The sequence below is a fragment of the Oncorhynchus clarkii genome, chromosome 1 (genome assembly GCF_045791955.1).
Source record: "Oncorhynchus clarkii lewisi isolate Uvic-CL-2024 chromosome 1, UVic_Ocla_1.0, whole genome shotgun sequence".
NCBI lineage: Eukaryota > Metazoa > Chordata > Actinopteri > Salmoniformes > Salmonidae > Oncorhynchus > Oncorhynchus clarkii.
Window position 1 is genome coordinate 88,934,741 of NC_092147.1, and position 16,570 is coordinate 88,951,310.

At 44.1% G+C, this 16,570-nt stretch overlaps 1 protein-coding gene across 4 annotated transcripts in view; it reads left to right on the forward strand.

Annotated features, from left to right (window-relative positions):
• The window catches only part of LOC139413773 (DNA-directed RNA polymerase III subunit RPC1-like), a 65,390-nt gene that overhangs the window by 24,283 nt on the left and 24,537 nt on the right, over positions 1 to 16,570 (forward strand). For all 4 annotated transcript variants that reach the window (XM_071161542.1, XM_071161516.1, XM_071161533.1 and 1 more), the window contains exons 19-21: positions 12,305 to 12,442; positions 13,214 to 13,384; positions 15,502 to 15,615. In XM_071161542.1, coding sequence (XP_071017643.1) covers positions 12,305 to 12,442; positions 13,214 to 13,384; positions 15,502 to 15,615 — 423 coding nt within the window. The remainder of the gene's footprint in view (positions 1 to 12,304; positions 12,443 to 13,213; positions 13,385 to 15,501; positions 15,616 to 16,570) is intronic.

Below are 16,570 nucleotides of genomic sequence, written 5' to 3' on the forward strand. Positions count from 1 at the left end.
GGACAGTTGAAACCAGAATTAATCCGAGACGAGCAGACTTCTCCAGCCTGCCAGTGGCCGTCGATGTGAGCCTTTCCCACTGAAGTCGATTTATGATGCCGAACTGTAGTCGGGTCAAGACCCTGGTGAGGAAGACGAGCACGCAGATGAGATGAGATGGTTTCTGACAGTTTGTGCAGACATTTTTCGGTTGTTCAAACCCACAGTTTCATCAGCTGTCTAGGTGGCTGGTCTCCGACGATCCCGTAGTTGACGAAACCAGGTGTGGAGATCCTCGGCGGGCGTGGTATGCAAAGCCGGTTGGAAGTACTGCCAAATTCTCTAAAACGATGTTGGAGGCTGCTTAAGGTAGAGAAATTAACATTTAAATTCTCTGGCAACAGCTCTGGTGGACATTCCTGCAGTCAGCATTAGGGTTTAATGGCAGGAACCCCGTTAACAAGATTTACTGGAATTTACCGCCCAAAACATCTACATTTAAATAACTGCGGAAAAAAATGGTAAATTATAATAACTTATTTAAACGAACAGCATGGCATGAAATGGAACTGCTTAATATTATGCCATGTCTACATCTGGCTTCTCTACAGCCTCAGGGTGGGGACAGACGGCCCGTCTCGGGGGGTGGGGGGGGGGGGGGGGGGACAGACGGCCCATCTCGGGGTGGGGGGGACAGACGGCCCATCTCGGGGTGGGGGGGACAGACGGCCCATCTCGGGGTGGGGGGGACAGACGGCCCATCTCGGGGTGGGTGGGGACAGACGACCCATCTCGGGGTGGGTGGGGACAGACGGCCCATCTCGAGGGGGGGGGGGACAGACGGCCCGTCTCGGGGTGGGGCCAGACGGCCCATCTCGGGGTGGGGGGGACAGACGGCCCATCTCGGAGGGGGGGGGGACAGACGGCCCATCTCGGGGGGGGGGCAGATGGCCTAAATCAGTTTTAAAGCATACCTATCACAGGCATATCGTTGCTTTGAATCAGTGGAGCGCTTTCTCAGTCTTTCTCTTTCTCTCTCTCTCCATCATCTCCATTCAAATTGCATCCAACATAGATAATCCTGTTCTAGATTTATATATATAGCCCCATTTTATAGATGTCTGAGCCTACCTCGTTCAGGTAATAAATTGAATGCAGTTATTAGCCTTATATTTAATGGGTTATATATAATAAGCTTCTAGCTGACAGCCTCTGTCTCTTGCGCAATATGCAGGCACGCTGGTCTCTCCTTAAAAAACACTCCTTACTTCTAGGACTTCCATGCAGGCACGTGTCGGCCGCTGGTCTCTCCTTAAAAATCACTCCTTACTTCTAGGAGTTCCATGCAGGAAAAGCTAGACTAGAGTAGCTTGCTATTTTAGCATTTCTATTTTAGCAAGCTCTTGTTTGCTGAATGTTAAATACAGCAGCCAATAGAACTGATGGGTAGTTTGAAAGAAGAATGAATGTGCATTGGGTGGTAGGCTATAGCAGTTATTAATTCAGACCCATAACCATTCAGACCCATAACCATTCAGATGGTGGTAGACTATAGCAGTTATTAATTCAGACCCATAACCATTCAGATGGTGGTAGACTATAGCAGTTATTAATTCAGACCCATAACCATTCAGATGGTGGTAGACTATAGCAGTTATTAATTCAGACCCATAACCATTAAGATGGTGGTAGACTATAGCAGTTATTAATTCAGACCCATAACCATTCAGATGGTGGTAGACTATAGCAGTTATTAATTCAGACCCATAACCATTCAGACCCATAACCATTCAGATGGTGGTAGACTACAGCAGTTATTAATTCAGACCCATAACCATTCAGATGGTGGTAGACTATAGCAGTTATTAATTCAGACCCATAACCATTCAGATGGTGGTAGACTATAGCAGTTATTAATTCAGACCCATTACCATTCAGATGGTGGTAGACTATAGCAGTTATTAATTCAGACCCATAACCATTCAGATGGGGGTAGACTATAGCAGTTATTAATTCAGACCCATAAACATTCAGATGGTGGTAGACTATAGCCGTTATTAATTCAGACCCATAACCATTCAGATGGTGGTAGACTATAGCAGTTATTAATTCAGACCCATAACCATTCAGACCCATAACCATTCAGATGGTGGTAGACTATAGCAGTTATTAATTCAGACCCATAACCATTCAGATGGTGGTAGACTATAGCAGTTATTAATTCAGACCCATAACCATTCAGATGGTGCTAGACTATAGCAGTTATTAATTCAGACCCATAACCATTCAGATGGTGGTAGACTATAGCAGTTATTAATTCAGACCCATAAACATTCAGATGGTGGTAGACTATAGCAGTTATTAATTCAGACCCATTACCATTCAGACCCATTACCATTCAGACCCATAACCATTCAGATGGTGGTAGACTATAGCAGTTATTAATTCAGACCCATAACCATTCAGATGGTGGTAGACTATAGCAGTTATTAATTCAGACTCATAACCATTCAGATGGTGGTAGACTATAGCAGTTATTAATTCAGACCCATAACCATTCAGACCCATTACCATTCAGACCCATAACCATTCAGATGGTGGTAGACTACAGCAGTTATTAATTCAGACCCATAACTATTCAGATGGTGGTAGACTATAGCAGTTATTAATTCAGACCCATAACCATTCAGACCCATAACCATTCAGATGGTGGTAGACTATAGCAGTTATTAATTCAGACCCATAACTATTCAGATGGTGGTAGACTATAGCAGTTATTAATTCAGACCCATAACCATTCAGATGGTGGTAGACTATAGCAGTTATTAATTCAGACCCATAACCATTCAGATGGTGGTAGACTATAGCAGTTATTAATTCAGACCCATAACCATTCAGACCCATTACCATTCAGACCCATAACCATTCAGATGGTGGTAGACTATAGCAGTTATTAATTCAGACCCATAACTATTCAGATGGTGGTAGACTATAGCAGTTATTAATTCAGACCCATAACCATTCAGATGGTGGTAGACTATAGCAGTTATTAATTTAGACTCATAACCATTCAGATGGTGGTAGACTATAGCAGTTATTAATTCAGACCCATAACCATTCAGATGGTGGTAGACTACAGCAGTTATTAATTCAGACCCATAACCATTCAGACCCATAACCATTCAGATGGTGGTAGACTATAGCAGTTATTAATTCAGACCCATAACCATTCAGATGGTGGTAGACTATAGCAGTTATTAATTCAGACCCATAACCATTCAGATGGTGGTAGACTATAGCAGTTATTAATTCAGACCCACAACCATTCAGACCCATAACCATTCAGATGGTGGTAGACTACAGCAGTTATTAATTCAGACCCATAACCATTCAGATGGTGGTAGACTATAGCAGTTATTAATTCAGACCCATAACCATTCAGATGGTGGTAGACTATAGCAGTTATTAATTCAGACCCATAACCATTCAGATGGTGGTAGACTACAGCAGTTATTAATTCAGACCCATAACCATTCAGATGGTGGTAGACTATAGCAGTTATTAATTCAGACCCATAACCATTCAGACCCATAACCATTCAGATGGTGGTAGACTATAGCAGTTATTAATTCAGACCCATAACCATTCAGATGGTGGTAGACTATAGCAGTTATTAATTCAGACCCATAACCATTCAGATGGTGGTAGACTATAGCAGTTATTAATTCAGACCCATAACCATTCAGACCCATAACCATTCAGATGGTGGTAGACTACAGCAGTTATTAATTCAGACCCATAACCATTCAGACCCATAACCATTCAGATGGTGGTAGACTATAGCAGTTATTCATTCAGACCCATAACCATTCAGATGGTGGTAGACTATAGCAGTTATTAATTCAGACCCATTACCATTCAGACCCATAGCCATTCAGATGGTGGTAGACTATAGCAGTTATTAATTCAGACCCATAACCATTCAGATGGTGGTAGACTATAGCAGTTATTAATTCAGACCCATAACCATTCAGATGGTGGTAGACTATAGCAGTTATTAATTCAGACCCATAACCATTAAGATGGTGGTAGACTATAGCAGTTATTAATTCAGACCCATAACCATTCAGATGGTGGTAGACTATAGCAGTTATTAATTCAGACCCATAACCATTCAGACCCATAACCATTCAGATGGTGGTAGACTACAGCAGTTATTAATTCAGACCCATAACCATGGTGGACATTCCTGCAGTCAGCATTAGGGTTTAATGGCAGGAACCCCGTTAACAAGATTTACTGGAATTTACCGCCCAAAACATCTACATTTAAATAACTGCGGAAAAAAATGGTAAATTATAATAACTTATTTAAACGAACAGCATGGCATGAAATGGAACTGCTTAATATTATGCCATGTCTACATCTGGCTTCTCTACAGCCTCAGGGTGGGGACAGACGGCCCGTCTCGGGGGGTGGGGTGGGGGGGGGGGGGGGGGACAGACGGCCCATCTCGGGGTGGGGGGGACAGACGGCCCATCTCGGGGTGGGGGGGACAGACGGCCCATCTCGGGGTGGGGGGGACAGACGGCCCATCTCGGGGTGGGTGGGGACAGACGACCCATCTCGGGGTGGGTGGGGACAGACGGCCCATCTCGAGGGGGGGGGGGACAGACGGCCCGTCTCGGGGTGGGGCCAGACGGCCCATCTCGGGGTGGGGGGGACAGACGGCCCATCTCGGAGGGGGGGGGGGACAGACGGCCCATCTCGGGGGGGGGGCAGATGGCCTAAATCAGTTTTAAAGCATACCTATCACAGGCATATCGTTGCTTTGAATCAGTGGAGCGCTTTCTCAGTCTTTCTCTTTCTCTCTCTCTCCATCATCTCCATTCAAATTGCATCCAACATAGATAATCCTGTTCTAGATTTATATATATAGCCCCATTTTATAGATGTCTGAGCCTACCTCGTTCAGGTAATAAATTGAATGCAGTTATTAGCCTTATATTTAATGGGTTATATATAATAAGCTTCTAGCTGACAGCCTCTGTCTCTTGCGCAATATGCAGGCACGCTGGTCTCTCCTTAAAAAACACTCCTTACTTCTAGGACTTCCATGCAGGCACGTGTCGGCCGCTGGTCTCTCCTTAAAAATCACTCCTTACTTCTAGGAGTTCCATGCAGGAAAAGCTAGACTAGAGTAGCTTGCTATTTTAGCATTTCTATTTTAGCAAGCTCTTGTTTGCTGAATGTTAAATACAGCAGCCAATAGAACTGATGGGTAGTTTGAAAGAAGAATGAATGTGCATTGGGTGGTAGGCTATAGCAGTTATTAATTCAGACCCATAACCATTCAGACCCATAACCATTCAGATGGTGGTAGACTATAGCAGTTATTAATTCAGACCCATAACCATTCAGATGGTGGTAGACTATAGCAGTTATTAATTCAGACCCATAACCATTCAGATGGTGGTAGACTATAGCAGTTATTAATTCAGACCCATAACCATTAAGATGGTGGTAGACTATAGCAGTTATTAATTCAGACCCATAACCATTCAGATGGTGGTAGACTATAGCAGTTATTAATTCAGACCCATAACCATTCAGACCCATAACCATTCAGATGGTGGTAGACTACAGCAGTTATTAATTCAGACCCATAACCATTCAGATGGTGGTAGACTATAGCAGTTATTAATTCAGACCCATAACCATTCAGATGGTGGTAGACTATAGCAGTTATTAATTCAGACCCATTACCATTCAGATGGTGGTAGACTATAGCAGTTATTAATTCAGACCCATAACCATTCAGATGGGGGTAGACTATAGCAGTTATTAATTCAGACCCATAAACATTCAGATGGTGGTAGACTATAGCCGTTATTAATTCAGACCCATAACCATTCAGATGGTGGTAGACTATAGCAGTTATTAATTCAGACCCATAACCATTCAGACCCATAACCATTCAGATGGTGGTAGACTATAGCAGTTATTAATTCAGACCCATAACCATTCAGATGGTGGTAGACTATAGCAGTTATTAATTCAGACCCATAACCATTCAGATGGTGCTAGACTATAGCAGTTATTAATTCAGACCCATAACCATTCAGATGGTGCTAGACTATAGCAGTTATTAATTCAGACCCATAACCATTCAGATGGTGGTAGACTATAGCAGTTATTAATTCAGACCCATAAACATTCAGATGGTGGTAGACTATAGCAGTTATTAATTCAGACCCATTACCATTCAGACCCATTACCATTCAGACCCATAACCATTCAGATGGTGGTAGACTATAGCAGTTATTAATTCAGACCCATAAGCATTCAGATGGTGGTAGACTATAGCAGTTATTAATTCAGACCCATAACCATTCAGACCCATTACCATTCAGACCCATAACCATTCAGATGGTGGTAGACTACAGCAGTTATTAATTCAGACCCATAACTATTCAGATGGTGGTAGACTATAGCAGTTATTAATTCAGACCCATAACCATTCAGACCCATAACCATTCAGATGGTGGTAGACTATAGCAGTTATTAATTCAGACCCATAACTATTCAGATGGTGGTAGACTATAGCAGTTATTAATTCAGACCCATAACCATTCAGATGGTGGTAGACTATAGCAGTTATTAATTCAGACCCATAACCATTCAGATGGTGGTAGACTATAGCAGTTATTAATTCAGACCCATAACCATTCAGACCCATTACCATTCAGACCCATAACCATTCAGATGGTGGTAGACTATAGCAGTTATTAATTCAGACCCATAACTATTCAGATGGTGGTAGACTATAGCAGTTATTAATTCAGACCCATAACCATTCAGATGGTGGTAGACTATAGCAGTTATTAATTTAGACTCATAACCATTCAGATGGTGGTAGACTATAGCAGTTATTAATTCAGACCCATAACCATTCAGATGGTGGTAGACTACAGCAGTTATTAATTCAGACCCATAACCATTCAGACCCATAACCATTCAGATGGTGGTAGACTATAGCAGTTATTAATTCAGACCCATAACCATTCAGATGGTGGTAGACTATAGCAGTTATTAATTCAGACCCATAACCATTCAGATGGTGGTAGACTATAGCAGTTATTAATTCAGACCCACAACCATTCAGACCCATAACCATTCAGATGGTGGTAGACTACAGCAGTTATTAATTCAGACCCATAACCATTCAGATGGTGGTAGACTATAGCAGTTATTAATTCAGACCCATAACCATTCAGATGGTGGTAGACTATAGCAGTTATTAATTCAGACCCATAACCATTCAGATGGTGGTAGACTACAGCAGTTATTAATTCAGACCCATAACCATTCAGATGGTGGTAGACTATAGCAGTTATTAATTCAGACCCATAACCATTCAGACCCATAACCATTCAGATGGTGGTAGACTATAGCAGTTATTAATTCAGACCCATAACCATTCAGATGGTGGTAGACTATAGCAGTTATTAATTCAGACCCATAACCATTCAGATGGTGGTAGACTATAGCAGTTATTAATTCAGACCCATAACCATTCAGACCCATAACCATTCAGATGGTGGTAGACTACAGCAGTTATTAATTCAGACCCATAACCATTCAGACCCATAACCATTCAGATGGTGGTAGACTATAGCAGTTATTCATTCAGACCCATAACCATTCAGATGGTGGTAGACTATAGCAGTTATTAATTCAGACCCATTACCATTCAGACCCATAGCCATTCAGATGGTGGTAGACTATAGCAGTTATTAATTCAGACCCATAACCATTCAGATGGTGGTAGACTATAGCAGTTATTAATTCAGACCCATAACCATTCAGATGGTGGTAGACTATAGCAGTTATTAATTCAGACCCATAACCATTAAGATGGTGGTAGACTATAGCAGTTATTAATTCAGACCCATAACCATTCAGATGGTGGTAGACTATAGCAGTTATTAATTCAGACCCATAACCATTCAGACCCATAACCATTCAGATGGTGGTAGACTACAGCAGTTATTAATTCAGACCCATAACCATTCAGATGGTGGTAGACTATAGCAGTTATTAATTCAGACCCATAACCATTCAGATGGTGGTAGACTATAGCAGTTATTAATTCAGACCCATTACCATTCAGATGGTGGTAGACTATAGCAGTTATTAATTCAGACCCATAACCATTCAGATGGGGGTAGACTATAGCAGTTATTAATTCAGACCCATAAACATTCAGATGGTGGTAGACTATAGCCGTTATTAATTCAGACCCATAACCATTCAGATGGTGGTAGACTATAGCAGTTATTAATTCAGACCCATAACCATTCAGACCCATAACCATTCAGATGGTGGTAGACTATAGCAGTTATTAATTCAGACCCATAACCATTCAGATGGTGGTAGACTATAGCAGTTATTAATTCAGACCCATAAACATTCAGATGGTGGTAGACTATAGCAGTTATTAATTCAGACCCATTACCATTCAGACCCATTACCATTCAGACCCATAACCATTCAGATGGTGGTAGACTACAGCAGTTATTAATTCAGACCCATAACTATTCAGATGGTGGTAGACTATAGCAGTTATTAATTCAGACCCATAACCATTCAGACCCATAACCATTCAGATGGTGGTAGACTATAGCAGTTATTAATTCAGACCCATAACCATTCAGATGGTGGTAGACTATAGCAGTTATTAATTCAGACCCATAACCATTCAGATGGTGGTAGACTATAGCAGTTATTAATTCAGACCCATAACCATTCAGATGGTGGTAGACTATAGCAGTTATTAATTTAGACTCATAACCATTCAGATGGGGGTAGACTATAGCAGTTATTAATTCAGACCCATAACCATTCAGATGGTGGTAGACTATAGCAGTTATTAATTCAGACCCATAACCATTCAGATGGTGGTAGACTATAGCAGTTATTAATTCAGACCCATAACCATTCAGACCCATAACCATTCAGATGGTGGTAGACTATAGCAGTTATTCATTCAGACCCATAACCATTCAGATGGTGGTAGACTATAGCAGTTATTAATTCAGACCCATTACCATTCAGACCCATAGCCATTCAGATGGTGGTAGACTATAGCAGTTATTAATTCAGACCCATAACCATTCAGATGGTGGTAGACTATAGCAGTTATTAATTCAGACCCATAACCATTCAGATGGTGGTAGACTATAGCAGTTATTAATTCAGACCCATAACCATTCAGATGGTGGTAGACTATAGCAGTTATTAATTCAGACCCATAACCATTCAGATGGTGGTAGACTATAGCAGTTATTAATTCAGACCCATAACCATTCAGATGGTGGTAGACTATAGCAGTTATTAATTCAGACCCATAACCATTCAGACCCATAACCATTCAGATGGTGGTAGACTATAGCAGTTATTAATTCAGACCCATAACCATTCAGATGGTGGTAGACTATAGCAGTTATTAATTCAGACCCATAACCATTCAGATGGTGGTAGACTATAGCAGTTATTAATTCAGACCCATAACCATTCAGATGGTGGTAGACTATAGCAGTTATTAATTCAGACCCATAACCATTCAGATGGTGGTAGACTATAGCAGTTATTAATTCAGACCCATAACCATTCAGATGGTGGTAGACTATATCAGTTATTAATTCAGACCCATAACCATTCAGATGGTGGTAGACTATAGCAGTTATTAATTCAGACCCATAACCATTCAGATGGTGGTAGACTATAGCAGTTATTAATTCAGACCCATAACCATTCAGATGGTGGTAGACTATAGCAGTTATTAATTCAGACCCATAACCATTCAGATGGTGGTAGACTATAGCAGTTATTAATTCAGAGACATAACTATGTGAAGAGAAGTCAGCCGTCGGCATCTAATTCTAGTCCTATATTCAAGGATGGGGTTAGAATGATGATGATGAGGAAAAATAAATGTGTATTTCCTTTTATTTGACTGTTGAACGCAGGGAAGAATTGAAGCAGCACTAGAGGGAACGAGGAGGTAGACTAATAACATTGGGAAATATTAAATCAAATCAAATCACACATGGTTAGCAGATGTTAATGCGAGTGTAGCGAAATGCTTGTGGTGTAGCGAAATGCTTGTGGTGTAGTGAAATGCTTGTGGTGTAGTGAAATGCTTGTGGTGTAGCGAAATGCTTGTGGTGTAGTGAAATGCTTGTGGTGTAGTGAAATGCTTATTATGAAAGGTATATGTGTCAGCCTACTAATCATACAAATAGGCCTTATTATATTTCAAAATTCGCTAGCCTTTACTTGTGACTTTATGGGCTGCGTGTGCAGCACCAGAATGACATGTTCTCTCCTTGCTTTGTCATGGTTTGAACAATGTACATATTATACAGTAGGCTACATTAATACCGTTCCTACTCAAAGAGATTAGCCTACTGGAAGCTGGTTTCATTTATTTACCCAGGAGAGCATATAGCTAGCTATATCAAAGGGCTTTTGTTTTTCTGTCGATGCGTAATGTGCAGTAGCCTCTTATCATATACAGTTCAGTCTGAAAGTATTCAGACCCCTTGACTTTTTCCACGTTTTGTTACATTAGTCTTATTCTAAAAATTGATGAAATTATTTTTTGCCCCTCATCAATCTACACACAACACCCCATAATGACATCACAACACCCCATAATGACATCACAATACCCCATAATGACATCACAATACCCCATAATGACATCACAATACCCCATAATGACATCACAATACCCCATAATGACAAAGCGGGAAAAAAAAGTTTTTGCAAATAAACAGAAATACCTTATTTCCATAAGTATTCAGACCCTTTGCTATGAGACTTGAAATTGAGCTCAGGTGCATCCTGTTTCCATTGATCATCCTTGATGTTTCTACAACTTGATTGGATTCAATCTGTGGTAAATTCAATTGATTGGACATGATTTGGAAAGGTACACACCTGTCTATATAAGGTCCCACAGCTGACAGTGCATGTCAGAACAAAACCAAGCCATGAGGTAGAAGGAATTGTCCGTAGAGCTCCGAGACAGGATTCCGTCGAGGCTCAGATCTGGGGAAGGGTACCAAAATGTGTCTGCAGCATTGAAGGTCCCCAAGAACACAGTGGCCTCCATCATTCTTAAATGGAAGAAGTTTGGAACCACCAAGACTCTTCCTAGAGCTGGCCGCCCAGCCAAACTGAGCAATCAGGGGAGAAGGGCCTTGGTCAGGGAGGTGACCAAGAACCCGATGGTTACTCTGACAGAGCTCCAGAGTTCCTCTGTGGAGATGGGAGAACCTTCCAGAAGGACAACCATCTCTGCAGCACTCCACCAATCAGGCCTTTATGGTAGAGTGGCCAGACGGAAGCCACTACTCAGTAAAAAGCACATGACAGCCCGTTTAAAGTTTGCCAAAAGGCACCTAAAGGACTCAGACCATGCGAAACAAGATTCTCTGACATAATGAAACCAAGATTGAACTCTTTTTAGCCTGAATGCCAAGCTTCACATCTGGAGGAAACCTGGCAGTATCCCTACGGTGAAGCATGGTGGTGGCGGCATCGTGCTGTGAGGATATTATTCAAAGGCAGGGACTGGGAGACTAGTCGGGATGCGGCGGATTGAGACACACACACAGCCTGATGCAAAAACAATCTCTAGCTTAAACCGATGGATTTCGATGGGAATCAATTCGATTTTCTCGAACCTGCAGAAATTGTAGGCTAAGAGTTGAAAAACGTTCAAACGTTCATAGATGTTTCTCCTTCCTAGCAGTAAACAACATCTCCAGCTGGCTCAGTCAGAGCCATTTGTTTGCTCTGACAGGGGATGAATCCCGAAATGGCAACCCTTTTCCCTACTTAGTGCACTAGTGTTTACCAAGACTCTGTGGGGCCCTGGTCAGAAGTAGTGCACTCTACAGTAATAGTGAATAGGGTGACATTTGGGACACGTACGGGGCCTTTTATAATGTCGTAACACCCCTCTCTCTCTCTCTCTCTCTCTCTCTCTCTCTCTCTGTCTCTCTCTTTGTCTCTCTCTTTGTCTCTCTCTTTGTCTCTCTCTCTGTCTCTCTCTCTGTCTCTGTCTCTCTCTCTCTCTCTCTCTCTCTCTCTCTCTCTCTCTCTCTCTGTCTCTCTCTTTGTCTCTCTGTCTCTCTCTCTGTCTCTGTCTCTCTCTCTCTCTCTCTGTCTCTCTCTGTCTCTCTCTCTCTCTCTCTCTCTCTCTCTCTGTCTCTCTGTCTCTCTCTCTCTCTCTCTGTGTGTCGTGTCACAGCTTCCTGCAGCTAAAGGGTTTGTAGCTGACAGCTTTTATTCAGGCCTGACGCCGACTGAGTTCTTTTTCCACACTATGGCTGGTCGAGAGGGCTTGGTGGACACCGCTGTTAAAACAGCGGAGACCGGATACATGCAGGTAACACACACACACACACACACACCGCTGGGCTGCTGCCTGCTGCACCGTACCCAACACCCTCTGCTCTCTGTTTGTATTCAAGAAAAGAGGGAACAACGTGTGCTCCCTACAAATCTAAATCTTATCAGGCTCCCTCTTGAGTAGTTATCTCCTAGGGCAGGACTATTCAACTCTGACCCTATGAGGTCCGGAGCCTGCTGGCTTTCTGTTCTACCTGATCATTAATATCACCCCACCTGGTGTCCCAGGTCTAAATCAGGCCCTGATCATTAATATCACCCACCTGGTGTCCCAGGTCTAAATCAGGTCCTGATCATTAATATCACCCACCTGGTGTCCCAGGTCTAAATCAGGCCCTGATCATTAATATCACCCCACCTGGTGTCCCAGGTCTAAATCAGGCCCTGATCATTAATATCACCCCACCTGGTGTCCCAGGTCTAAATCAGGCCCTGATCATTAATATCACCCCACCTGGTGTCCCAGGTCTAAATCAGGCCCTGACTAGAGGGGAACAGTGAAAACAACATGCAGTGGAACTGGCTTGGTGGTCCAGAGTTGAGGGTCCTTAGGGGTGTGTTGTTGATGTGTTCAGATCAGAACAGCTCACCATCTGACTAATGACACATAGCAGAGGAAGGGTGTTGAGTGGTCACACACACACACACACACACACGGTGACACAACAAGCAGGATTAAAGAGGCCTATCTGTTGTTGAGTCGTCCTCTGATCTGTTCTTCTGTGGTGGATGTGTTGTGTGTCAACAGAGGCGTCTGGTGAAGTCGCTGGAGGACCTGTGTTCCCAGTATGATCTGACGGTACGGAGCTCCACTGGTGACATCATCCAGTTTGTCTACGGGGGGGACGGCCTGGACCCGGCCGCCATGGAGGGGAAAGATGAGCCGTTGGAGTTCAACAGAGTTCTGGACAACATCCGGGTGAGTCACACACACGTGTTGCGGCACTACTTAATCTCACACACAGAGACACACACACACAGAGACACACACACACAGAGACACACACACACAGAGACACACACACACACAGAGACACACACACACACAGACACACACACACAGAGACGCACACACACACAGAGACACACACAGAGACGCGCACACACAGAGAGACACACACACAGAGAGACACACACACACAGAGACGCGCACACACACACAGAGACGCACACACACAGAGAGACACACACAGAGACGCGCACACACAGAGAGACACACACAGAGAGACACACACACACAGAGACGCGCACACACACACAGAGACACACACACAGAGACGCGCACACACACACACACACAGAGACACACACACAGAGAGACACACAGAGACGCGCATACACACACAGAGACACACACACAGAGGCGCGCACACACACACAGAGAGACACAGAGACGCGCACACACACACACACACAGAGAGACACACATAGAGACGCGCACACACACACACACACAGAGAGACACACACACAGAGAGACACACACAGAGACGCGCACACACACACACAGAGAGACACACACACAGAGAGACACACACACACACACAGAGAGACACACACACAGAGAGACACACACAGAGACGCGCACACACACACACAGAGACGCGCACACACACACAGAGAGACACACACAGAGACGCGCACACACACACACAGAGACGCGCACACACACACAGAGAGACACACATAGAGACGCGCACACACACACACACACAGAGAGACACACACACAGAGAGACACACACAGAGACGCGCACACACACACACACAGAGACGCGCACACACACACAGAGAGACGCGCGCGCGCACACACACAGAGACGCGCGCGCGCGCACACACACACAGAGACGCGCGCGCGCGCACACACACACAGAGACGCGCGCGCGCACACACACAGAGACGCGCGCACACACACACAGAGAGACGCGCGCGCACACACACACACACAGAGACGCGCACACACACACACACACGCAGAGACGCGCACACACACACACACTCAGAGACGCGCACACACAGAGAGACGCGCACACACAGAGAGACGCGCACACACAGAGAGACGCGCACACACAGAGAGACGCGCACACACAGAGAGACGCGCACACACAGAGAGACGCGCACACACACAGAGACGCGCACACACAGAGAGACGGGCACACACACAGAGACGCGCACACACACAGAGCGTTGGAGCGTTGGACTAGTAACTGGAAGGTTGCAAGTTCAAACCCCCGAGCTGACATGGTACAAATCTGTCGTTCTGCCCCTGAACAGGCAGTTAACCCACTGTTCCTAGGCCGTCATTGAAAATAAGAATTTGTTCTTAACTGACTTGCCTAGTTAAATAAAGGTAAAATAAACAGAGACGCGCACACACACAGAGACGCACGCACGCAGACTCTCACACTCACACACCCATTATTCTCTTAGACCTCACCTGTCGTCAGTCTGGCAACAATAACATAAACAATCCTACATTTCAAAGTGCCAGGCTTCAGAATGTGCAGATGGTGAAATTAGGATTTACCCAGCATGCATGTTGTCATCTCTATGTGTGTGTTGGTGATGCAGGTCAGCTGTTAGTTCACCTGCCCACAGTTACTAATAACACATCCGCACTCCTCCCTCTATCCCGCCTCCCTCCATCCCTCCTCCCTCCATCACTCCTCTTCCCTCCATCACTCCTTCCTTCATCCCTCTATACATCCTGCCTCCATCCCTCTGTCCCTCCTCCCTCCATCATTCTCTCTCCATCCCCCCTCTCTCCATCCCTCCTCTCTCCATCCCTCCTCTCTCCATCCCTCTATCCTTCCTCCCTCCATCCATTTCCCTCTATCCCTCCTCTCTCTATCCCTCCTCTCTCCATCCCTCTATCCCTCCTCTCTCCATCCCTCTATCCCTCCTCTCTCATCCCTCTATCCCTCCATCCCTCTATCCCTCCATCCCTCATCCCTCTATCCCTCCTCCCTCTATCCCTCTATACCTCTATCCCTCATCCCTCCATACCTCTCTCCCTCCTCCATCCTTCCATCCCCCAGTCTGTCCATACGTGTTCAGAGCAGCCAGCCCTCAGTAAGAATGAGTTGGTCCTGACAGCAGAGTCCATCATGAAGAGGAGTGACTTCAAGTGCTGCCGAGACAGCTTCCTCGAGGTAAATAACTATCACTTATCCACTTGACTGCTTCTATGTCTTGCATTCAAAATGGCACCCTATTCCCTACATAGTGCACTTTAACCAGAGCCCTGGTCGAAAGTAGTGCACTGCATACCGTTTGGAATAGGGAGCTGTTTGGGACCAGACTATATTATTGATTTTAGATCTATTATCAAGAGTAATGTTACAGCGTATAGACCTATATCAGTCATCAGTAATGTTACAGCCTATAGATCTATATCAATCATCAGTAATGTCCCAGCCTATAAACCTATATCAGTCATCAGTAATGTTACAGCCTATAGATCTATATCAATCATCAGTAATGTCCCAGCCTATAGACCTATATCAGTCATCAACAGTAATGTCCCAGCCTATAGACCTATATCAACCATCAGTAATGTCCCAGCCTATAGACCTATATCAGTCATCAACAGTAATGCTATAGCCTATAGACCTATATCAATCATCAACAGTAATGTCCCAGCCTATAGACCTATATCAGTCATCAACAGTAATGTCCCAGCCTATAGACCTATATCAATCATCAACAGTAATGTCCCAGCCTATAGACCTATATCAGTCATCAGTAATGTCCCAGCCTATAGACCTATATCAATCATCAACAGTAATGTCCCAGCCTATAGACCTATATCAGTCATCATCAGTAATGTCCCAGCCTATAGACCTATATCAATCATCAACAGTAATGGCCCAGCCCAGTCACTGCAGGTGAGTGACTGTCTGAGACTGTGGGTTTGAGACTCATGGAGTCTTGCAAAGGCAGAAATTGTGACCAATTTGATTGCGAGGAAGACTAGCCTGTTCAGAACAGTGAACAAACAACAGACCAGCTGAGCTGTACTCCACATCAGTGATGGAGAGTGGTAAACTTGCCCCCCCCCCCCCCCCCCCCCCGGTGCAAAACAACAGACCAGCTGAGCTGTACTCC